This window comes from Atractosteus spatula, chromosome 3 (genome assembly GCF_055471065.1).
Source record: "Atractosteus spatula isolate fAtrSpa1 chromosome 3, fAtrSpa1.hap1, whole genome shotgun sequence".
In the NCBI taxonomy this organism is placed as follows: Eukaryota; Metazoa; Chordata; class Actinopteri; order Semionotiformes; family Lepisosteidae; genus Atractosteus; species Atractosteus spatula.
In genome coordinates, this window is record NC_142708.1 from 68,580,730 (window position 1) to 68,605,787 (window position 25,058).

Genomic DNA, 25,058 nt, shown 5'->3' on the forward strand with positions numbered 1-25,058 from the left:
TTTCACTGTGTTTCGCTTACATGCAGTCACTCGTCCGCCCCTCTGCTGAACTGCCCCCGTCTTCCACAGCTTTGCCTACTGGAAAAAGGTCCAACGGCAACACGAGACTTAACAACCGTCAGGTTTATTTTCTACAGACACAGTAAAAAATACGTTTACAAAAGGTAAGAAGTCACTTTTCTGGATGTTTTTTTTCCTGCGAGACCCTAATGGCTATGGAGTAAGAACACCCATAAGAACAGAGGAAAGGTGACGAACAAGAGGAAGCTGGTTGGCTCGTCTGACCAAACTACTAGCTAATTGATCCAAGGATCTCGCACACACCTTTCCTGAAAGGCAAAGAATTGGCTTCAATAACATGGCTGCGTAGCTTGTTCTACACTCCCACCACTCTTTATGTAAGTGCTTCCTGTTCCTGGTTTTAAATGCACTGGCAAAGAAAGAATGGAGGCTGCACTGGGGCTTGAACCCAGGTCCATCTGTGTGTAAAGCAGACATGATCACCGCTACACCATGGAACCTCACTTGCACTAAGGGGCTGTGGCCACAGGTAGTGGCATCCTTTTCGGGCCACAGCAGCTGCCGGAGTTCTCTTGTTGTGGACCCTACAGCCGCGGGGCTGGCTGATCTCTCCGGCACGGATCTGGTTCTGTGAATTCCTGCTCTGGGATTCAGACAGGGGCAATTTTTTTTTAAAACACTACTGCACCAGCCCCGTGGCCCAGTGCACCTTCAGAGAATGGATGTAGTGTTGGTGGGCCGCAGTGCCCTTCTGCCAGTGATGGAGAGCACCAGCTGAGTCCAGACATCCTGCTGCAGGAAGTATGACCCTGTCCCTGCTGTAATATTCCAATCACAGTACTGTCAGTTCTGAAGCTTTAGAACAGGACTTGCACCTCCATAGCTCTTTCACACCATCATCAATACTGTGCTGAGTAATCCAGGGTTTAGCTAACTGATTTTTTAGACCCTCAGTAGCAGGTAGAAGCCTCTCCCTGGCCCCCCTCCCCCCACTAGAATATGAGTTTGAACTAAGGACATCACCGCACCTACAAGCAGGGTACAAACTGATGACATCACATAACCACCATCCAGCCAGCAGTAAACAGGCATGGCGATGCATACGTGTTTGCTCACGTTAAACCAAAACAAAATACCAGACAGACCAGTCACATCTTTCCGAGGTCTGCTAGGTAAGTGCTGCATATTGCAGAATATTTTTTGTGGTAAATGGGATCTTTATAAAGGCTGTACCACAGCAGGAAATAAGACAAAATGGAAACGGGCGTTTTTTCCCAGGAAGTTAAAGAGCAGTCAGTTTTCAGACATCAACATATCGTCGCGCATTCCCTCCTCACTCGACGAGAGACAGTCTGCTTCTCTTAAGGCTGAATGTTCGCCTGTAAACACTTAACAGGAGGAAAGGACACCACCCCTTCCAGAGAAAGCACAAAAACACCCTTCCCAAGAGGAAGCAGATAGCTGGGAAAAACATTGGGCATAGGGGCTTATTTATCTCAAACACAGGAGCCCTGAGACAAGCCTCCAGTGTGAAAATTGCACCCCCCACACACGGAAGAAGATCACGTTGTTGGTGGAATTGCAATGATGCACACACTATGTAGAGAGAGAGCGAGAACACGGACGCCTCTCGTTTCAACAGCTGTGACGTGGTACGGAGAATGGCCGAACCAGGGGTGCGAACAGGGGGGGCTCTTCCACTTCGATCCACAAGAAGCTCAGACACAGACGCAGAAACAGACTTCATAGTGCAATTATTCAGTGCTGCATTAGTCGCCCCCTGGGATTAACGTTCCTAAAATAATCTTTTTCCCCCACTCGCCCCCACCAAATAATGAAACACCGAACCCTGGTTTGCACTGCTCTCGCATGAGGTTGTCCTTCTCGTCCAGCAGTCCTAAACTGCTTTCCTGTTCCTAAAGTGCTGTAAAAATCTACTCCCCCTACCACACCACACAACCCTGTCTACAAATATCAAACCTGCTTTCCCCTCACATAAAATCTCTTTATAGCCCCATTAAAGGACCCTGAGTAGTTGACGAGCTGTTCCCATTGGCTCTTTGAGGGAAGGGAGGGCTGGGATTGGCTACTGGCCCTGCATAGGTCCTGCCTCTGATTGGCTGACATCATCAGCAGTTCGCCTCTCCACCGAGGATGGCCCTGGTCGTCCCCTGGGCTTCGGCCAGCCCGTCCTGGCCCTGGTGGTTCAGGAGGTCCACAGGTCGCTCCGGTTCCGAGGCGTTCACGAGGCTCTTGGGTTTTGTGACGGCCGGTTCCGTCTTCCCGTGGGCGGTCCCGTTGGCCTGAGACCCGGGCTCTGGACCTTGGCTCGGCGGGTTGGCGCAGGAGAAGAACTGGGGCAGCGTGCCCATGATCAGCGTCCCCGCCAGGAGGAACCCCCCGGCCACCAGGAAAGATATGACGTAGCTGCCGGTGACGTCCTTCAGGAAGCCTGTGGAGTCAAGGGCAACACAGTGCCGCCATCAGGACAGAGCCGCACTCTTCCAGTCAGGACAGGCAGCGCGCAGCTCTCATCTAACATCTACATGCACTCGCTTTTCTGTGTCGGACCCGCCCAGTCCGCTCTGCTCGCTGCTGCGGCGCCTGAGCTCTGCCAGCGAATGGTCTTCGGACGCGGCCCGCGTCTCGGCTGCCCGCGCTGCGAGCGTTTCAGCACCCCGCAGGAGAGAGAGGGTGAGCTGCAGGGGCGGCGCTCTCTCATCGAAGCCACCGCAAAATCACGGTCACCCTGGGCGACTCGCGCAAACCGCCGAGCACAAAACCAAATCTGATCACTGGCCTTTTTGTTATCTCTTATGCAACTGTGCCTTTAGGTACATTTATAATTAATTTGTATGTGCTTTAACCTTATTTTTTTGTAAAAGAGTCCTGTGTCCGCACAGTGCCTTGGGTCTCTTCAGCAGCAGGCAGATGGACAGGTAACTGCATTGGAACCAGGGTCACAGCACCTGCCAGCTGTGGCTGAGCTTCTCATGACAGCAGTAATGACCTGGATCAGTGCCACTAGGGTAGGGCTGTGATTGATCTGCTCTGCTCTGATTAATCTGAGACACCCCTGACACCCCACTCCTCCAGTCAGGATCGCCTCTCCTGTCAGGTACTGGAGCTCACATTGTGTCAGTGAGAGACACCCCACTCCTCCAGGCAGTACCCCCTCTCCTGTCAGGCGCTGGACAGCTCATAGTGTCTCTGGGAGGACAGCATTACCGACGAGCAATTCTGCAAATCCTCCTTCTCCCCATGCAGTGCAGGAGTCAATGGTGTGAACAATTCCAAACTGGGCGAGTACAGAGATTTAAAAACCAGGTAGATATCCTCCAAATGGAAATTTAAACAGAGATTTATCTCAACTTTAACTGCACACCACCCCACCCCATCGCAGGCACACCTGCTTACCTGACAGTGGGGGCCCCAGGAGCCCCCCGACGCTCTCGATCATTTGCAGCAGCCCCAGCGCCCCGAAGAGGCGCTCCATGCCCACAATCTCGGGCACCACAGAGAAGACCACGGGCGTCATGGCGCCAGCGCAGAAGCCGTACAGCAGGCTGATGGTCAGCAGGGCCGGGTAGGTGGTGCCCAGGGGGATGGCCGCCATGGAGAGCCCCGTCAGCCCCGTCCACAGCGCCAGGATGTGCGGCAGCCGCAGGCGCCCCAGGTCCGAGACCCAGCCGGAGACCACCCTGCCCACCAGGTCGGTCACGCCCGTGGCGGAGACGACGAACGCCGCCTGGTACTCGCTGAAGCCCACCTGCCGGCTGTGGGCGACCAGGTGGACGTAGGGCACGAAGTAGCCGGCGTTGAAGAGCGTGACGGCCAGGGAGTAGCAGAGGAAGGGCCGGTGGCGGAGCAGGGAGAGCTCCAGGTAAGCGCGGGCCTGGGACAGGCAGCCCCCAGGCGGAGACGCCCTCCTCTCGGGGCCGCCCTGAAGACAGGAGACAGGAGATGCGTGACATGACGGGGGCGCACCATCGACATGCGATCTATGATTGATTTTTTGGCTCTTCTGCACCTGTGGAACCAGGGACCGTTCTGTTCCTCACATCTGGGCTTTCTGCAGCTGCACCTACGAAAATCCTTTCACTGGTAATTTAGACAGTGGCGCGGGGCTGGACGACTGCAAATAGTGTCCGCGTTCCCCTTCACTACGTTTACACGCGATCGAAAATAAAGCTTTTGTTCTACTTATTTTCCCTTGTGCTCTGCACTGTGCTCTGCTTGTCCGGGGCTGTATGTGCTCCGAGACCCTGCCGTCACAGCTCTGGTGTTTCCCCGAGAGGTTAAAAAAACGCATTTGCAAATTTCAAAGTCATTTTAAACTTCGGCCACTGTTTTGCCCTGTTGGCTCCTCGATGGCTTTGGATCTCCTCCAACTGATTCAAGATAAAAACGGGCTCGAGTCGTGCTAAACAAAACGGACAGGGACACGGAGCCAGGCGCTCTCGGACACGAGAGATCCGCTCCACGCTGGGTCAGGACTGGATCTGGATCAGGCCAGAGGCCGGATTTCACGTTCCAGATGCTCAAACCTTCGCCAGATCACACAGATTCTGAAACCCTGAAACCCAAAGACAGGTTTCACAGGGGAAGGTATCAGTATTGCTAATAGCTATGATTACGGTATCCAAAAAAAATAAAAAACATTTAAGTAACACTGTCGATAACCTGCTGACAAGGTAAGCTAGCAAACATGTTGAAAGTGCGTTACGTGGTCATTGGACGTGAGACACGACTCACTAAGCACTAAGACTGCATCTCCACTCGCACATCCGCTCTCTCTCCTTCACAAGGGGAACAGCAGTACCTCGTGGTTTACACGTCGTCGTACGCTCTGGTTGCACTTCTTCGATACTCGGGGATAATCTCAAGAGGATTCCTGTCCTACGTGGATCATTTACTGGTCACTTTCCATTAGCATCAGGGGATAATGTTTCTGTTGTTCACAACAGGAAGTGAGCGGGGGGGAAGGACTTTGATGGCGCACACCATACCTTCCTAGCCCTGCAAGCTCTGCAAGCTATCTCCAAGCTCTGTTTAGTTTGGTATAGTAAGACAGGAAAGGAACAGTTATCATGGCATTAAGCTAACCCCACACTTCTCTGAACGGTAATTACCCACACATCCCTACCCCTTGAGCCGCTGAACCCACTCATTTTAAGAAAAATGTCTGCAACACGGTGCCCTGGGGAACGCCAGCCCCTGCTCGAGGGCCCCCTGATTCTCATCTCCGCCTCCGACATTAAAGCCTTTTAATAAACGAATTGTTAAACCGGCAGCTCATTGAAAAGCGCCTGTGAAACCTGCAGGACTGTGGCTCCTGTCTGCAGTCGAGCGCGCGCGTGTGCGTGCACGTACCTTGCCGCCCTCCTCCCGGAGCCTCAGGGGCCGGATCAGGGCCCCGCAGGCCACCATGTTGAGGCAGAGCCCTCCCAGAATGAGCAGGCCCCCCCTCCAGGTGTAGAGCTCCACCAGCAGCTGGAAGAGGGGGGAGAAGGCGAAGGAGGAGAGGCCTACGCCCGTGAAGCCCAGGGCCATCGCCAGGGAGCGCCGCCGCTCGAAGTACTGCATCACGGAGGCCACCGTGGGGGTGAACACCATGGCCCAGCCCACGCCTGGGAACAGGAGCAAGAGACGTCATTAGCACCACAGAGAGGGAGGCGAAGGGAAATCCACCACCATCCCCAGGTCCGGGACCTCACGCGGAGAAACACATCGTTGTCCAAGCCTGGACAACGGGGCAGACGCAAAGCCCTGGGAGCAGATTAAACTGCTGCACAGCAGTCTGATCTTCTCCAGCTCTGAAAGTGTTGTCAATCACACTCCCACCACAAAAAAAGTTTGATCCATTCAGCGTTTTACAGAGTTGTCAGTTAGTAGTAGCGTTACCACCTTCTAGCATGATCTCATTAGACAGCAGAGATCGCTGCACTCTAGTGTGTTGGTGGGCCAGTAGGGGGCGCATCTCCATCTGGACCAGAATTTACAAACCGACTCCCCAGTACGTTGACAATCATTCCTCCTCCTGGATTTAAACCAAAAGCTGGAGGTCTCAAGCTTGCTGTCTGTCTGAGAACCACTGAACAGGCGTTTAAAAACGCAGCTGTTCTACTGTCTTTCATCAGGACAGGCATGTGACTGGTACAGCCTGAAACGAGTCCTGGGATCGGTTTCGCTGGCCTGGACAGAGAAAGGCCGCCGCTCTATCCCACGACCTGCCTATGCTCTCTGCCTCCCGCAAGCAAAATTCACACTGTGAATCAGGGCTCCAGAAAAATCTGTCTCAGAGGCTCTTTTTCAATCATCATATTCTCAGCCTTCATCTCTGCCAGGGTTCAGTGATACACTGGCCTCCCTAAAGGTCTCGCCAATACATGGCTTTCTTGGGAGGTCTCTCATCCCAGTGGTGGCCAGGCCCAGCCTTTACTGTGCCTCTGAGGTCAGGGGTCATCTGAGGGAGAACGTCAAGAGGACTGTCCCAGTGGTGACCAGGCCTAGCTTTTACTGCGCCTCTAAGGTCAGAGGTCATCTGAGGGAGGTCAAGAATGCTGTCTCACCTGAGACGATCCCCACGGACAAATAGAGGTGGACGAGCGTGGTGGACAGCGATGCCAGGATCATGCCCAGTCCCGACAGGAGGCCACCCACCATCACCACCAGCCGCGGCCCATAGGCGTTGCACAGAGCAGTGGCCACTGGACCTGACAGGCAAGCAAAACAAACAACAACTTCATGTCAGACACTGCCGACCCAGAGCAGCCTGCAAGGCTCTGCACCTGTGGCTGGAAGGTTGCCGGTTCAAATCCCACAGCTGGCAGAGGAATCCTACTCTGTTGGGCCCCTGAGCAAGGCCCTTAACCCCAACTGCTCCAGGGGCGCCATACAATGGCAGACCCTGCGCTCTGACCCCAGGCTCTCTCCCCGTCTGCGTGTCTCATGGAGATCAAGCTGGGATATGGGTTGCTGCTGGAAGAGGTATTAGTGAGGCCAGTAGGTGGTACTCTCCCTGCGGTCTGTGTGGGTCCTAATGCCCCAATATAGTGATGGGGACACTATACTGTAAAAAGGCCCCGTCCTTCAGATGAGACGTAAAACTGAGGTCCTGACACTCTGTGGTCATTAAAAATCCCTGGGTGTTCCTTGAAAAGAGGAGGGGTGTTACCCCAGCGTCCTGGCCAAATTTCCCCCTGGCCTTTACCAATCATGGCCTCCTAAAAATCCCCACAGTACTGGCACACTATGGCTGTTGTCACATCATCCAGGTGGGGCTGCACACTGGTGGTGGTGGAGGGGATCCCCATTACCTGTAAAGCGCTCTGAGTGGAGTGTCCAGAAAAGCGCTATGTAAGTGTAAGCAATTATTATTATTAAGCAATGTAACGCGACATCCAAGCAAATAAATACAGGTTTTGCAGCAGAAATGCTCCAATGTGGTCTGCAAGCAGAGTTAAGAAGTAGTATTTGTCGGCAAAACCGTCTCAAAAGTCGAGAGCAATACTTCTATTGCATTAAAAGAGATGTATTCACAAACCCGCCTGTTTACAATGTTATAGGGCCGCTTCACCTCATGGGAAGTTTTGTTGCCTCATTCTGAATCGCAGACAATGACAGCATACCTCGAAACTCTGGTCTATTTTATGACGTACCCAGCAATGTGTAAAACCTCCAATTTACATTTAGCTTTCATCATGGTTTGAAATGCGCTAGGTGCCGATTCTTTCTAACCCCAAAATATTGAAATAGCATTGCAGTTCCTCTTTAAAGGGCCGCCCTGTATCCTGAAACAAGACCTAACAGGATACACGACTGTTCCAGTTTCTTCCACCAGACGCCGAGCTTCCACTAAGGTCAGGCAGGGAATTCCAGAACCTGGGAGAGTGACCTCCGGGTGCCCCGTCATTCCGAAAACACAGTCTGGAATCCAGGACAACTAATAGACCGGCCTCGATGGCATGAAAAGACTGCACAGCAGTTCGATCCACTCCATGTTTTCCTTTTGTAAGCCCACACCAGTTACTGGAGGCTTTAGGCTGTTTACGGTTCTTAAAAGGCCAAAACAATAATCTTCTGACAGATTAAAAGGCATTCGAACAATCTGAAATATGTTAGCCCCGGCTTTCCTGTGTAACGGCCCGGGAGCTGATAAGCCTGGGAACCTGTACCCTGCTGAGCGTCCGGGAGACGGAGACATGGGAAACGTGAGCCGGGTGCTGATGTCAAGGCCATGCAGAAGGCCAGTGACGAGCTCTCCCGCGGCCTTCGCCCGGCCCGATATCCGCACCGCGGCCCGGTGCCCTCTCTGTTGCAGCAGGTAGCGGGGAACAGCCAAGCCCAGCCATCCCGCCGCCCCAAAACACAGACGGGACCCTTCTTTCCTGTTCTCCCAGCAACACGTGACCTTCGCTGTTCCTTCTGTTCTTCTTAGTGTATTCACATTGCTTGACATTATTAACATTACAAACTGCAGACACATATACAATATAACTGTGATTAATGTCTGCCCCCAGCCTCCTCTGAAGTCCTGTTACAAACGGGATCATTTAGGACGTAAAATAAAATCCCTAAATTCCCTAGGATTCTCCCTAGATTATTAATATAAGGGATTTGGTCTTCCTCCTCTTGTGCCCTAAATGGAATACAATGCATCCTTCTATGTATCCATCCATTATCCATCCGCTCTCCCACTTTCCACATAAGTTCCTGCAGGTGACCCGCGGTATTGGCCTCTCTGTTCATCAGACCTTCACAACACCAGGAGAGACACAGGTGAAGGGAGGCCCTTCAGCCTCCAGAGCTCCATTGGACTATAATTCGTTATAGTCCTACAGGACTGCGAACAACACCAGCCTCCCCCACACCAGAAAGGGCTTACTCAGAGGGGCCAATGAAGCCAAGCCTGTGTGTCTCGGAGAGGTGGGAGGCTAGTTTACATTTAAACAAAACTGTTGCAACAGCGGCACTGTATGCTGTGGTTTCCTCCCAGAGCACAAAGACTGAACGGGCTTCTGGGAAAACTGGAAAAACTGTTGTGAGTGTGTGTGTCTGCCCTGAGGTGGACTGGCGTCCTAACCAGGGTGAGCCCTGCCTCGTGCCCATTGCTTGCCCGAATAGGCCCCGACCTCCAAGCGACCCTGAACTGGATAAAGTGGTGAGAAAGTGGATGGATGTTGCAACGTGCTGGGACTCACTCCCCCTCCTCCCCCACCCCACCCCCCCAGACGCCGCACACTGACTTGCGAGCTGCTGTACGGAGACTCCGATGGAGGTGATCCAGGACACGGTGCCGGCCCTCTCGTCGAAGTAATCCACGAGCTCCACGAAGAAGACGCCGAAGGAGCGGATCACCCCGAACACCAGCGCCGACACCACGAACAGCGCGCCCACCACCACCCACCCCCAGCCTCCGTCCGGGGGGGCCTGGGGCCGCACAGCAGAGGGCATCCCCTCCCTGCCGGACAGACGGAGAGAGGGAAATCGAGGGCACAGGTTCACCCACTGGGACACAGCGAGAGGGAGGTGGGGAGGACAGTGCCTGCGAAGCACCGGCCTGCTGCTGGCGAGGAGAAGGAAGAAGGCGATGGTTGAGAGAGAGGGAGAGGGAGGAGGGAGAGAATGAACAGCTTAATCTCAAACCACCAAAACAAACCTGTTACCTTTTTTTTTTGGTGTGACTGTATGCCGAAACCGGATTTAGTCTGATTAAACAGCAGAGGTGGGCAGTCCTGGCCCCGGAGGACTGGTGTGTCTGTGGGTTCTTATTGCAACTCATCCTTTAACCCAGATAAACCAACTTTATAGAGACCTGGGGAGTCTACAGACACACTGACCCCTCCAGGACCGGGACTGGACAGCCCTGACTTAAAGAGACATGGAGACACTGCAGACACACTGACCCCTCCAGGACCAGGACTGGACAGCCCTGCTTTAAAGAGACCTGGAGACACTGCAGACACACTGACCCCTCCAGGACCAGGACCGGACAGCCCTGCTTTAAAGAGACCTGGAGACACTGCAGACACACTGACCCCTCCAGGACCAGGACCGGACAGCCCTGCTTTAAAGAGACCTGGAGACACTGCAGACACACTGACCCCTCCAGGACCAGGACTGGACAGCCCTGCTTTAAAGAGACCTGGAGAGACTGCAGACACACTGACCCCTCCAGGACCAGGACTGGACAGCCCTGCTTTAAAGAGACCTGGAGAGACACACTGACCCCCTTGACAGCCCTGGATGAAAATGGTTCTCACCGATTTGGGAAATCATTTATTTAACTGCTCTAGAGGCAGACTGTGATTAGGCTGTCAGGGGAGCCTTCGTGACTTGAATTGAAGAAGTTAAAGATAGCTGTGTGTGTGTTGCCAAATTAAATGCAAGAGCTTTGATTTTTTCCCAGATGTCTTGTCGGTTTTTATCTTTATGTTTATTTGAATTAAAACAACCAAACTGGATACCACGATCTCAAGCCTCCAAGCCATTTTAAGACCCACACGACGATATCTGTCACATGGGCCTACACGCGTTTTGAGGTGATCATTCATCTGATTAAGGAACCGTCACACCCTCTGCAGCCAGAGAGCGCTCCTTCTCTGTCCTGTCCCTAGTTTCTTGTGCTTTGCTGTCCTTCCAGTGTCTCTCTCTCTGGGACTATATATTTCCGGGTCACTCATTCCCCTTCGCTCAGCATTGACGTTCGGATGTCCCGAGACCCGCCGAGCACCAGGTCGCCGCTCCGTCTGTGGCCTGAGGGCGTAGGTTTCTATATGGCAGTTCCTGAACTCCTGCTCTGCTGAGCCCGGGCTAACTCCCCGTTCCGCCGCCTCGCATAGGGTCTTTCTCTGCTCTTCTGCCATTCCACAGTTCGTCTCTTCCAACATCCGTGACAGAATGCTGAGCCATCTCCGACCCCGCGAGCGGCGCTTTTTGTCTTTCCACAGCTTTTTCTTTTTTCGCTGGGCTTTTTTTTCAGTTCTTCTATTCTAATTGTGGGATGCTATTCCTGACTTCCGTGCCTGTGAGCGGGTCATTCAGTGGTATGCCGTCCCGACATCCGCTTCCGAATACCTGGCTGTCCTCGGGTTGTCTCTCCTCATCCATGATTGAATGTTGAGCTGGCTCTCCTATCCTTATTGCTGGATATCACTCCGGACATCCGTGCCTGTGAGCGGGCTTCATGCCTGGCTCTCCTGGGGTTGTTCACTCCGATATCTCTGATACAATGATAAGCTTTTTTCCGTTCCTCTATTCTCATTGCTGGATATCACTCCAGATATCCGTGCCTGTGAGCTGGTCTAGTGCCTGGCTCTCCTTGGGTTGTCTATTCCGATATCAGTGATAGAATGTTGAATGTGTTTTGCCCGGTCTGCGGTATTTTTCCCGGGTTTTTGTATTTTGTTTTTGCTTGGTGTTTTGATTTTTCACTTCCTGGTTTCCCCTTCTCTCTGGTCCCCCTAACCTCTGTGTCGTGGAACTTTTGGTTCCTATCTGTTTTTTGTAGTTTGTCACCCTGGTCTCCAAGGTTTATTTTTGTGGTTTGTGCTTGTGTACGTCTATTTTTTGTTTTAAGCCTCCGGAGCTCTATTTGACCCCCCCCTTCCTCTACCCAGTAAAGGTTTTTACCCTGGAGGAGGGGGCAGCTCTTAGCCGTGGACTCCTGGAGGTTTCCTTTCAGTTAAATGAGGTTTTTCCTCCCCCCAGTGCTGTGCAGCTCATTTATTTGTATGGGCGTCAGGAGCCGCACATGAAGGGGGGGGGTACTGTCACGCCCTCTGCAGCCAGAGGGCGCTGCTACTCTGCCCTGTCCCTTGTTTCCTGTGCTTTGTTGTCCTTCTGGTGTCTCTCTCTCTGGGGCTATATATTTCCGGGTCACTCATTCCCCTTCGCTCAGCATTGACGTTCGGATGTCCCGAGACCCGCCGAGCACCAGGTCACCGCTCCGTCTGTGGCCTGAGGGCGTAGGTTTCTATACGGCATTTCCTGAACTCTTGCTCTGCTGAGCCCGGGCTAACTCCCCGTTCCACCGCTTCGCATAGGGTCTTTCTCTGCTCTCCTGTCATTCCACGGTTCGTCTCTTCTAACATCTGTGACAGGAACAATGAATGGACTGTGCAACTTTTTGTGAAAAACTTTTTATGAAACCAAAGTTGCACATTTAATCCAAATCTAGCTTTAACCCAGTTGAGTTAACCCAGTTAAACATAAAGATGATCACTTGCATTTACATGTTCCTTTTCTTTCATCAGAATCCCAAGAATACTGTAGAGCTGGGTGGGGGCTCATCTACTCCTTCACCCAGCAGACTAGTTGGAAAAAGTACTTTGATTGAACTGGACAAGACACGTCTGACATGGACAGACCGAGAAAGACCCAAACTGAAACCTCTACTCAGTTCACACAAGCCTATGGCCCCTTCATTGCCTACAGGAAGTCAGGACCTCAGTGCAGCATCTCCTCTTGCAGATGGGCTCCTCTTACAGTGTTCCCAGTTCCTCCACTCAAGTGCTGGCCTGGCCTTCCTGCTCTTGTGGGAAGAGTGCCACCTGCTGGTACCACTGCAGACCAGTGCATCCATTCGCATGACCTGCAGTGCAATACCAGAGCTAACGCTGGGCTAAAGAATCAGATGTTTTGTGGCAGTGGATTAAATAAATAAAGGATGGGCTCTGAATCCCAGTCCCTCTCCGGCTTTTGTCTTCAAACGGTTCTTTACTCTCCACAGCCGTTGCAGCTTAGCAAGGATATGAATCGCCTGTTAACGGTTTGTCCTTTTACACCCGGCATCAATTCGACTTCACTGCCGCCCTCGTCCAAGCCCCAGGGGAGGTGGCTGGGGGCGAGGATTGTCCACACTTCAAAGAAGGATCTTAGTTCTGATGCTTTGCAATCTATGGGCACTTGGCGCCATCTGGGCACACTGGAGGCACATCAAGCACAGCTGACACTCCGCTGTGACTGGAAAGCGGGTTTTGTCCTGATCGGTTTCTTATAGCCTCGTTTTCTGCTTCCCCTGAGAGTTGAACCACCCGCCCTGTACCTGGTACCTAAAACCATCACTATCAGCGGCGCTTGGTTGCACAAAGGCACAGAAAACAGAAAAAAGTTGACAAGACGGGACTCCGGCCGCACAGCTACACAACTGCAGCCGCTGTCTGTCCTCTGTCGGTGGTGCTGCAGTGTCCTTTACAGCTCAACCCACGGGAGCAGGGAGCTTCAGTTTGATCGGTGGGACTGGCGAGTTGCCCCCGACAGTATGCAACAGCATCAGGCACAACATGTCCAAGTGCACCAGATTTCATCAGAACAGAAGAGAGGCGAGAAACGAGAGGAGGCCAATGGGCACATCCAGCTCGTTTGGTAGCGATTAGTTAATCGATCCCAGGATCTCATGCAGCCGTTTCTTGAAAGAAACCAGGGGATCGGCTTCAGCATCACGGCCAGGTAGCCCACCACCCTTAGTGTAAAGAAGTGTCTCCTGTTCTCGGTTTTAAAAATATACTTCCACGTAGTTTCCGCCCCTGCCCTCCGGTGCGTGTTTCACTGCTCTATCTGAAGAAATCAGACTGGGTTGAGTGTACCAGCATCATTGAAGATTCTGAATTACTTGTATCGGATCCCCTCATAATCTTCTCTGTTCACGACCTAAAACTTTCGGCACCTTCAGCCAATGCTGACCGCCTGCTACAGTACCTTCCAGACAGAAAGGCGTTATTATAACGGGCTTCTGGGTGACTCAGGGAGCAAAGACACCCACTCGCCTACAGTGCAGCTGTCTCTGGTTACAGCCAGGCCAACGTCAGCTAGGACGACTGGAAGGGCAGTGCACAACTGTGCCGAACACAGCCTGGGACAGGTCATCCCCGCTGTGAGCCATCACCTTCCCTCCCAATGTTAATTAGCAATTAGCAAGACAAGCTTAAGAAAGGTCTTGGGGTTTGACGGAGTTACCCATGGTCTAGGAAACGACACTGTGTGTGCTCAGAGCCTGTGAGCGACTGGGTTCGAATCCACTGTCTAGGGAGCTGGAACGGTGCGCGTGCTGTGCGTGCTCAGAACCTTGGAGCGACCGAGTTCAAATCCGCTGTCTAGGGAGCTGGAGCGGCGCTGTGCGTGCTCAGAGCACAGGAACAACCGGGTTCGGATCTGCCGTCTAGTGAGGTGGAGCGGCGCTGTGCTGCACTGAGAGCCTGCGAGCGACCGGGTTCAAAACCGCTGTCTCGGGAGCAGGACTGGGCTGCACTCGCACTCATCACACTTCCCAACAGAAGAGCAATGGAGGGAGGGGGGGGAGCTGGGAGGGTGTCTGCTCAGCCACATGGCCCACGTCATTTGCACTGAACCCTCCGAAAAACAGCTGGATGAGATCCTGACATCAATAAGCTGCCAATCGATGACTGTCCAAATCACCACTTCTGCCGAGATTGTGCAGGCCAGAGCAGAGGTGGCATCTCTGTGTCAGCAGTATTTCTCACTCCTTACATAAGAAGGATCTTAGGACCGCATGTGGCAAATGAGCCATGTACAGTAGGTTTTAACCTTGACAAAGAAAGAGGCAGATCGATGCTGGTTCCCTCAGGCAGGCTGGGTCAGGCCCCATCCAGCATGTGACCGATTACACCAGTGCAATCCGCACACAGACTCGAGACTCAAACCTCGACTGCCTGTCCTGGCTACTCCCGGGCTCCGAGTGACCATGGCGCTCTGCGGCTGGAGTCGGACAGCAATCGGCACGCAGATCGACAAGCTGCTGCGACCCAGACAAACACGGCTGTCCAAACCGCTTCTTCTCCTTCGGAAACTTTTCACACTCCAGGCCAGAGGGGAAGTGACATCTCCGCCGTCAGCAATGTCTCTCACTCCTTACACAAGGAGTGTCACAAGACCGCACGTGGGAAGACAAGCAATGTAGGCTTTAACCTGTGTTTTCCCTGGGGCAGCCATGTAACTGCCAAACTGTCAAAACCGCAGAGAAACAATGAGGCAAAGACAAAAAAAAAATAGAAGGAACGAGGAAAACCTCTGGAACACAGAGCACACGGTGTTTCCAAAGCTCCGCTTGTACTGCCCAGCTCACATCAACGAGCAATTCAATCCTTCACGCTTTCGGTTTCGGCAAAGTCATTGTGACTGCGTCTGCCTAGGTTGAACACAACAGACTAGTGCAGATAAGCTGCCTGCTATGTCTAGTCATGCCCTCTGTAGGTGCCAGCGCTGTGCAGCCCAGCACTACATGACTAATATTTTCTTTGGCTTTGCTGCACTTTCTTCTCCTGCTGTTGGCTGTGTGCTTTAAGATGTTTTTTTTTATGGCATCTGGTGTTCAGTGCCCGGTCTTGTTCTGCTGTTATCGCACTTTCAGTCCCTCCACGCCACGGTCTCCTCGGTCTCCACAGACGTTGGTCCAGTTCTTTACGGTACCGGCCGCGCGAGGCCGCGCGAGGCCCCGCTCCCGCGCAGCGCTGGTTCGGGCTTTTTCTCCCAACGCCGTTTTGCCAGCCTTGCTCGAAGGGCACGGGCTCAGGTGGCGAGCATCGCAGTGCAATCTCCTCTGCCGGTTTACTAACGGAGCACCCCGGCCCGTCGGCTGTCACGGGCGCTGCCCGCGAGAGCGGGTGCATCATGACGGCTGGGAGTCGTCCACTGGAGCCCGCAGCTCTCAGACTCAAGGTCCAGGCCTCCGCCACCCCCCCGCGCCTCTCCACACTCCGCTGAGCTGCGCCAGGCCCCGGATGGTCAAAGCCTTCCTCGCTGTTCTAGCCGACGTTTCGGACTCTCGTCGGTCCTGGTCGATCAGCCCAGAGCTGGACGTGGGGGACGGAGGAGCCCGGCTGTTATGAGGGAGCTGTTTTGTTCAGCTCGGACCTGATGATGAGGCGGGATCCGATGCTCTTCGCCCTAGAGTGCAGAACACCGTCGCTTTTGGCAGCGCCAAGACCCCTGTGCACCTTGTCCCGCGACCCAAGCCCGTAAACCGAGGTTTCGTCATCCTCCTGTGAGGAGCTGGCTGGAGCCACACGAGCGAGTGTTGCGCACTTCCCAGGGCCAAACTCCACCGCGCCGTCATCGCTGCTCGTGTTTACAGTGTCCAGCGCCAGCCTACACAGAAGGAGATCTTTATCTTCTGCCCATCCATGACCCTGCCTGCCTGGCACGCTAAACATGATTATTAGGCTTCTTCTTATTATTATTATCATGCAGAGGAACAAGTAAAGGTTTATTCCATGCTGAAAAGAAAGGAGACGCAGCTGTGGAGCCTTCTTCAGGTGTAGGTACCGTGCTGACAGAGCTACCTACCTGAAATAATAGTGATATTCCAACTGCTTCATCCACCTCAGAGCTGTGGGGAAGCCAGAGCCCATCCCAGTATCCCAGCATGCAAGTGGCACAGGCCCTCCATCTTTGAGGGAGACTGCAGGCGCCGCTCTCAGACCGGCTCACCTCCTCCGCCCCCTCTTCCTTCACTGCCGCGGCACCGCGGGGTCAAAGTGCATCCCCTTTAGGGTTAGAGCTCGGCACCGCCTGGCGCTGCGGGTCCACAGCCAGCGCCCGCTCCCTGTGGCTGCCACCAGCCGGGCCGGCCCAGTGCCCACCTCTCGGTGGCTTCTAAGTGTCAGGGGCCAACGAGCGCTGTTTAAACGAGAAACTGTTCGCGCCACTTTGGGCAACAGTGGATCGCCTAGGCTCAGTGAGCGAATGAGACGCACTAGCTCCGGGCGGAGAGGTGGCTCTGTGGCTCAGGATCTGCGCCTGTGGTTGGAAGGTTGTCGGTTCAGATCCCGCAGCTGGCAGAGGAATCCTACTCCGTTGGGCCCCTTAGCAAGGCCCTTAACCCCAACTGCTCAAGGGGCGCCGTATAAATGGCTGACCCTGCACTCTGACCCCAAGCTTCTCCCCCTATCTGTGTGTCTCATGGAGAGCAAGCTGGGGTATGTGAAAAGACAAATTCCTAATGCAAGAAATCGCATATGGCCAATAAAGAGATCTGATCTAACGCAGTGAGAGGAAGTGTAACTGCGCCCGTGTCTCCTGCTGTTCCCACCTGTCCTCTCCATGGCTGAACGATGTTGACGTCTACCGCTTTGCCTGCCGGTGCCAGAGACTCCCCCTTCTGCCAGCACGTACAGCAGTAGCGCTTATTTCGCTTTTTGTGCGAGCGTCCCGCTTCACCGGAGCACGGAAAGTAAAACGGATCATCGTATTGCTCCGTGCTGCGCCACAACCGGTATCTTTATACATAAAAAAAAGAGCCTCACGTAAATCTCGGGTGAAAGCGAGCAGGATGTACCTTTCAGCGGGAACAAGTTACAGACCTGTCGTGCGTTTCGCCTGCCCGCCCGCCTCCTCGGTCTCGGTGCTCCGGCAGCAGGCGTGCTGTAGCCGGCAGGAAGCTGTCCCGGTGTGCCAGCGGCTCTGTTGAACTCTGCTCCCTGCCAGCGCTTCACCCGGAGCCCCTCCCCCAGCCGCAGAACCGACCAACCGGGTGGCGCAGCTGAACTCGCGGCCACGCCCCGCAGTTTGTTTTTGGTCGATCACTCGTGCTGTGATAGGCTGACCGTCCAGAGCTTTTTAAGGCACGCCCCCTGACAACAAGCGCAAAGCCATCCCACTGTTTCCCCGCTTCTACAACCGTTCAGACCCCTCGCAATCGAGAGGAGCACAGACATCCAAACCATTTTTTAAATACAATCAAAATATATCTGAGGTGAAGACAATAGGGACCAATTGACGACTGAGCGTTTCAGCACAGTGCCCTTGTGCTGCAGAGTCTTTATTTTCTGGACTAGCATAACCTGTCCTGCTACCTTGTTATGGAGCTAGTGACCCATTAAACCGCGGGTTCCCAATCCTGGTCCAGAGCCCTTGAGGAAATTATCCCAAAAAAAAAGTGAAGGGTCCTCCCCCCAGGTGACTGGGTCAGGGAAGGAGGCCACCCCAGCGCAGGGTGGGCTGTGTGCCCGGGGAGCCACGGGTTCGAGCCCGTAAGAGCCCACTGTGGTTTCCCAGTCCTGGTCCTGGAGGCGCACGCACGCACGCACGCACACACACACACACACACGCCTCCCGGGTTTGGTTCCAGCCCACGTCCCACTTAATCCCACAATTATTCTTAATAAAAGCATTCTTTACCACCAGCTGCTGGACTGCTGCCAGCTCTGACACGCGCTGGGAGCTCACCTTTGGACAATCGCGTTGCCTAAGTAGAAGAAAATCGTTTTCTTCTACGTTTGAAGAGAAAACGGGCACAAGGGTTCGAAAAGGGCTTCTTGTTTGTAAAGATTTAAACGTTTCTTTAAAAAAAAAGGATGCGACGCAATAAAACGATGCACATTTCCTCTTTTTTAAAAAAAACAAAGGATGCGATAATGTGTTACGCGGCTCTGCTGGCGGGTCCCGTTCGCTCCGGCTGAGCCGAGCGCGTCGCCGTCGCAACCAGAACCACCCTCGCTCGATATTCCAGGTGTCCGGGCCCGTTCTGGTTGTTAAATCAAATGTTGCGGCTCATTTGCTAACCCCACTTTTCCCCAGTCTTCAAGCCTGGGCGCCGTGTGCCCGGGCTAGCCACCCAACAAGCCAAACCTTCCATCTTCTTTATAATAAAAACACCGCCCGACTGCACACGTTCGCAAGCAGGGCTGCCTGAATGCCACTCCAGCTGCCCGGGGCACTCGCACGCCTTGTGGGCTAAAGCCCTCGCCCGCCCGCACGCACCACGGTCGCTCGCCATTATTGTTCCAGACACGCCAGACGCTCGCCGCCCGGTCACCCCCGTCTCCCCCTTACCTGTCTGCGCGCCTGCACCAGCGGGGCCGGCGGCCGCAGCCAGCCGTGAGAGCCGAGCCGCCGCTGCTCTTTCACACACAAGGTTTGCAGAATGAAAGAGGAAGGGGGTCACGTGGGCCGGTCCACGCGTTCGCTCGTGATATTGTTCTGAAGCTCGTCACAGTGTGTTTGGGTTTGTTGTTTTTGTTTCTTTCAGAGGGCGACTAGGGTCTTTGGCAGCGGTAGGTCTCTTTGTAAAATAAAATGTAAAAAAAAAATAACAGGGGGCCACTTTCACGGCGTTCACGACAGCTTTTAACCCCCCGAACGGGCTTCGCGAGCCCCAACCGGCGCCTGATGCCCGTGCGAGCCCCGGCCGCCGCGCGCTCACGAGCCGTGTTTGCGCGCTCGCGAGTGCGGAATCTGCGAGCCGCTCTCGCGGAAACCAGAGGACACTGGCAGTAATGATGCGTTTTAATTCATCGGCCTCTTGGTGAAGGGATGTAAAACATTCGGGTGATGGGGTTCGTCGGAAGTACTTTTCGTATTCCTAAACCCGTAAACAGCGAATGGTATAAAAAGGTACAACGAATTAGTTAAGTTAAAAGTTCTATTAGTAACCGTGTCTAATATTATATTTTCGCTTCCTTCTGGAGTGTTGTTGGAGAGTTTATGTATAAAAGCACAGCAAAAGTCTTAGTACTGTACGTATATGTCCCTGCTTCTAATGTATGTAATTAAACGATTGAAATACTACAATAAATCGTCTTCGCATCAGTGAATCCATCAGTTCAACAGAACGCGCTGGAACAACAATGAGTTCGTCTGCGCTCGGCTTATACCTCCGCAGCGGGACTGGATTTCACTGACGGACAAAGAGGCTGTGAATATTGACCAGGCTGGCCGCTTACAGCTGCTGTCCGAGAGCTGTAAGTTCGCGCCCGGGCCGCTAGATGGCGATGGAAACACACGTCCTGGCAGCCCGGCATCCAGCATATCTCCAGCACAGTCCGCCCTCAGCTCACCAGCTCCCGACCCCTCGGGAACGGATCCGCCTGGGCCGCTCAGGCGAGTGATCTGCTCAGTCGATACAGTCCGTTCAGAGATCGTGTGACACAGAAGTCCCCAGCCCCTGTCGCAGTCAGGGGCCTCAACTGGCTGTTCCTGGCGTGACTGAGCCACTCGTTCGGCTGTTCCCCCCCGGTGTGTCCGAAGTCTCCACAGCCTGCAGGCCCTGCTGGACGGTGGCTCACAGGGACCAGGGGTGGTGTCCTCCTTGTCTTATTGCATGAGAGAGGAGGCTGTTCGTCTTGCTCCTGCTGGCCTCACCGCTGGGCAGGCACTTTGTTCCACACCCCCACCACACTCTGTGTAAAGCCAGCTCACAGAGAGGGCTTGGTGGAATGGGGGATTGGGGGTGTATAGTTGACTGTAGGGACAGCTGCGTTACCAGAGAACCCCCGAAGAAAGAGCTGAACGAGATTATCAGGTGCATGAGCTAGGAGCAATCCAGTCCGACCAGTGGGCCCATCAGAGCTCTTCTCTTTTGTAGTTTGTCCATCAGTCCATGTTTTAAAACTCTTTTTTTCCAGTTCCGGGTGGTGGGGGAGCTGGATCCCATCCCAGCAAGCAAGGGGGCACAAATCCGAGTACACCCTGGGCGGGACGCCAGCCCATCGCAGGACACACACACTCGCACCAGGGCCGGTTCTCCGAGAATCCAGTTTATCTGTCATCATGTCTTTGGACTTGTGGGAGAAAGCTGGAGCAAAAGGAAGAGGAAACCCACGTAAACACAGGGAGAACATGCAAACTCCCCACAGACAGCAACCCTGGTGTCAAGCCCAGGTGCCTCAGTGCTCAGACACTGTGCCACCGCGCTGCCCGTTTGTAGTTTGTCAGTCACATTTCGTTCTCCTTCGTAGCTCATCAACACTCTCAGAGTTCTTCATGTGGGCCTCGGTGATGCTCTGATGTGGAACACGGATGTAAAACTTCCCCTCTCTTCTGTGAGGACACGAAGGCGTCAGCCGACAGTGACTCCACGGCTCTGAGAGGCTGCGCTCCCCGCAGCCGGTCTGGCCAGGGTGGGCTGTGCTGGATCGGTCCAGTGGGCCTCCTGACATCCTGTTCCCAGCATGCACTTGCACCTCCTTATCCGTCGTCCGCCTAGGAAGCAGGCGTGAGGTCATCAGACCACTGGCCAGTGGGAGCTTCCTCCTGCCTTTTTTTTTTCAAATTAATTTTCACGCCCCCTCCCTCCCTGTCCTTGTTTCCTGCCCATTGTGTACAGGGTGCCCTCAAGGGAAGCAGGCACCATCCCAGACACACCCCCAAGGAACACGGTAATGATGATGAACTGATGTTGTGAGCGAGCGAGGTCGATACCGAGAGGTCCGGAGAAAGAACTCTTGAGCGCCCTTTTTACACACGTGCAAATTCCCAAACTGAACTGGAAATTTGAAAACAAAGAAAAGGTCAAATCTACTTGCTAACCCGTACAGCTCACGGCTCACAGGGTACCTTCAGTGTCCCTTGGTTACTTAGTTAACCTTATGTTAAAAATAATAAACAACCCTGACACTTACATAGCGCTTTTCTGGACACTCCACTCAAAGAGCTCTGCAGGTAATGGGGATCCCCTCCACCACCACCAGTGTGCAGCCCCACCTGGATGATGCGCCAGTACTCTCTCCACACACCAGCTCTCAGTGGGGAGGAGAACAGAGTGATGAAGCCAGTTCAGAGAGGGGGATTATTAGGAGGCCATGACTGGTAAAGGCCAATGGGAAATTTGGCCAGGACACCGGGGTAACACCCCTACTCTTTTAGCCCTGGGATTTTAAATGACCACAGAGAGTCAGGACCTCGGTTTTACGGCTCATCCAAAGGAGAGCCTCTTCTTTACAGTATAGTGTCCCCGTCACTATACTGGGGCATTAGGACCCACACAGACCGCAGGGTGAGCGCCCCCTACTGGTCCCACTAACACCTCTTCCAGCAGCAGCCTTAGCTTTCCCAGGAGGTCTCCCATCCAGGTACTGGCCAGGCTCACCCCTGAATATAGATATGAACTGATCAGCACTTCTCAACATGCCAATGGCCCCCTCTCCATTAGTCCTGTTATTGTTGAATTCTTGTCCTAAGGAACAGGGTGTCCTTGTTTCCCCTTCCACAGTTAGTCAGTCTTCCCACAGCCCAGAGGCGTTGCAGGAAAAGTCAGTGTTCCCACACAGCTCTGGAACAGCCAGCAGGATTGTGCGTCACTCCTGGACACAGACAATATCCAGGAAGGAGCTCCAGGAACTGCCATTTATTTTGTTCCTCCCAGTTTGGGTTTCATGGGGATTTTCCAAGTTTCCGTAAGCTGACCACTCGTGCCAGAGGAGAGTGATGAGGGGGATCGGAGCCGGTGGTGGGGTGGAGAACTGGGGTTCACCCCCAACCCCCCCCCCCCCCATCATCGCTGCACCCCATTCCTGAACAGGACCAACCCCCCCGCTCCCCACCACCCAGCTCTGTATGATAAAACTGCTGTCCTTTGTTTGTGGGGTCTCCTCCCACTGGTGTCCTGTAACTGAATTGGCGATCAACCCTGTCCCATCTTTCTATATTCCCAACCGCTTGGATCCTGGGTCCCGGCCCTGCGATCTGATGCCAAGCAATCCCGTGGCATCCGGACCTGGAAGGACTGTGGAACGCAAGGACCACTCTCATCCGGCACACAGCACAGTGGGGAGCGAGGGAGCTGGAGGAGAGGATCCTGGCGGACCTCAGAGGGTGGACGAACGGCGACGTGGCCAGATGGGGCTTCTCCACGGCGAGGGAGCGCTGGAGGGGACTGTGGCCCCTGTACAGGGACTCGTGGACAAAAGCAAGTGTTGGGGCCTGGAGGGACCCTTTAATTGCGCAAATCCGGCCCCATCATCCCCTTGCACGGATTGATCATGGACAATCACCCCCGTGTGGAAAGTTTTTATTGCATGTGAAGTTCATGCCTAGTCAGAACGTTTACCAAATTCGTGAAAATATTTCTTTTGTGAGATGTTGCTATGGAAATAAAGTATGGTTTTGATTTTTAACAAATCCGGACCTGGAATGCTGGACCCAAGGAATGGCAGATCCAGCAGAGATCCGCTACTTCACTCGGATGACCCCGACGACACACCCAGGAGCACAGAGACGGCTCACGCCACGGGGGTGGCTGCACCACAAACCACTTGGCCGTGCCCACTGGTGCAACCATCGAACCCGGGACCCCAGAGTGTTTTCCTCTCCACCGTGCCCACCTGCTCTTCCGTTGCTGTTCAACATTGTCGGCCGCTTTATGATTGCGGAAGGGGCTCTGTGGCAGTGTGTGGCAAAGGGCACTTAAGCAAACTAAAAGATGAATGGATTGACGTTGCATATAAACCTGCATAACTCTTTCGCCCCTCAGCCTGACATATACAGTCCCATAACACAATCCATAGCAACTGCTTGCTCTTAAAACTTAAAATGCACTATTAAACCTGCTCCTTGCGAGTCACACAGCTCTTTCTGTCTGATCTAGTCCAGTCTGCGGTCCGTGTCGCTGATGAAAGTGAAACTCAGGAAAACACCGAGTTAAGAAACAGGACCAGCTGGCCAGCCCCTGCCCCACAGGCCAACACGCGGGAACTGTGGTGTGCGCCCCCAGGTCAATGCTGTACCGGAAACAGGTGCCTGGCGCTCAATTGTTCCTCCTTTTTTAAAAAAAAAAGTACCCGTTGCACACCCTTCGGCTGAGTCACGGCAGCAGGCTGGCGAGTTAATGAGACAGGAAGGAAGGCAGGCGGGGGCGGGCGGCCAGGGGCCGACACCGGCGGAGGGTTTCTTTAAAAGAAACCTTCTCACAATCGCATGTCCAAGAAAGAAAAAAAAACACGTCCTTTTGCTCCTCTCTGGATGGCACTCGGCGAGAGCCACTGTTGTCGCTGGCTTGTGCAGAATGGACAGGGGGGGAGCTGGGAAACTGCAATGACTCATCCCTCCATTTTCAAACTGCTTTTCCAGTTCAGTGCTGCGGGGGAGCCGGAGCCTATCCCAGCAAGCAGCGGGCACAAGGCAGGACACACCCTGGCCAAGACACCAGTCCAGCGCAGGGCACAGAGAGAGACACACATTCACACCAGGGCCAATTTTTCCAGGAGCCCATTAACCTCCCAGAATGTCTTTGGACTGTAGGAGGAAACTGGGAAAACCGGAGCCGCCAGAGGAAATCCACGCAAACTAGGTGAGAACATGCAAACTCCACCCAGACAGAACCCCTGTGTGGATGCTGCACACTGGTGGTGGTGGAGGAGAGTCCCTGTTACCTGTAAAGCGCTTTGAGTGGAGTGTCCAATAAAGTGCTATATAAGTGTAAGCGATTATTATTAACCCCAGGTCTGGAAGTGAACCCGGTGCCCTAACCAGTGCACCACTGTGCTGCTGGTGACTCAACTGTTACTCGGCTCCTACAATGGGCCCAAGCTTGCGTGATCACCTTCCCTTCTTGGTTAGTTATTGTACACTTCGGCTTTGTGTTGAGTCCTGTGTGCACTGCTGATCCTGAAGGGATCTCTCACCCCTTCTCCGCCTCCGGTCTGTCTCACGGCAGAGCTCCCAGTTGAACGTGACGCTACCTGAGAGAACCGTGTCGCGATGGTGGAGTAACCTTCTCATTCCTGCGTGGGAGGCTGCTGGTGTACGCCCTGGCCAATAGATTAGGAACCCACACTCCAGTGGAGGATGCTCCCGCAGTGTGGGTCCCCAGGAGAAAGATTCACCTGGAGAAAACTCTCCCCCCCTCACTGTTGAACTGTAGACTGCAAACCTAAGCTCATGGGCCAATATATTAGGACCCCCCAGCCAGACTAGGCTCATGGGACGGGTGTGCTGGGTCAATGAAGAGGCTGGATTTGAGGACCAGAGGCCAGAATTCCCTGCCCTTCCCCGGACAGAACAATCTGCTGGATCTCTATCCTACTGAAAACGGGGACGACAGGTGGAATCATGCAGTGCACCTCCCTTTATCCGTTCCCAGCGGAAGTTGATCCCCCCGGAAGAATGGATCAGGACTGGGCTGCAAAATGTGTATACTTTAAAACTTTCTCACAGCGACAAAAGCACGTTGATCCGTTTGTTCTGTATGGGGGGGTAGGGGGGGAGGAGGGGGGACCCCAATACTTCAACCAGAAGAAAGTGGTTATTCCCCCCCAGTGGGAATCGATCTGCGCAGAGGACACAGAACCTCTTCCTCCCCT

The 25,058-nt window shown here is 53.8% G+C and overlaps 1 protein-coding gene and 1 non-coding gene across 5 annotated transcripts; both read right to left on the bottom strand.

The window, feature by feature from the left end:
- Window positions 1–108: 108 nt before the first annotated feature.
- Window positions 109–19,167, bottom strand: slc16a13 (solute carrier family 16 member 13). 4 transcript variants are annotated; one of them, XM_088910038.1, is made up of 6 exons: window positions 18,814–19,167; window positions 9,270–9,484; window positions 6,594–6,737; window positions 5,395–5,651; window positions 3,439–3,964; window positions 109–2,473 (listed from the first exon to the last, which is right to left on the bottom strand). In XM_088910038.1, exons 2-6 carry the CDS (start codon window positions 9,475–9,477, stop codon window positions 2,151–2,153), a joined length of 1,458 nt encoding a protein of 485 aa, XP_088766164.1. In that variant the 5' UTR covers window positions 9,478–9,484; window positions 18,814–19,167; the 3' UTR covers window positions 109–2,150. The 4 variants fall into 4 exon arrangements, with proteins under 4 accessions (XP_088766164.1, XP_088766165.1, XP_088766166.1 ...); XM_088910039.1 differs by lacking the exon at window positions 18,814–19,167 and adding an exon at window positions 17,343–17,421 and having other exon boundaries at window positions 9,270–9,586; XM_088910040.1 differs by lacking the exon at window positions 18,814–19,167 and adding an exon at window positions 17,343–17,399.
- Window positions 449–521, bottom strand: trnav-uac (transfer RNA valine (anticodon UAC)). The gene has a single exon. It is a non-coding gene; the product is annotated as a tRNA-Val (tRNA).
- Window positions 19,168–25,058: the final 5,891 nt, after the last annotated feature.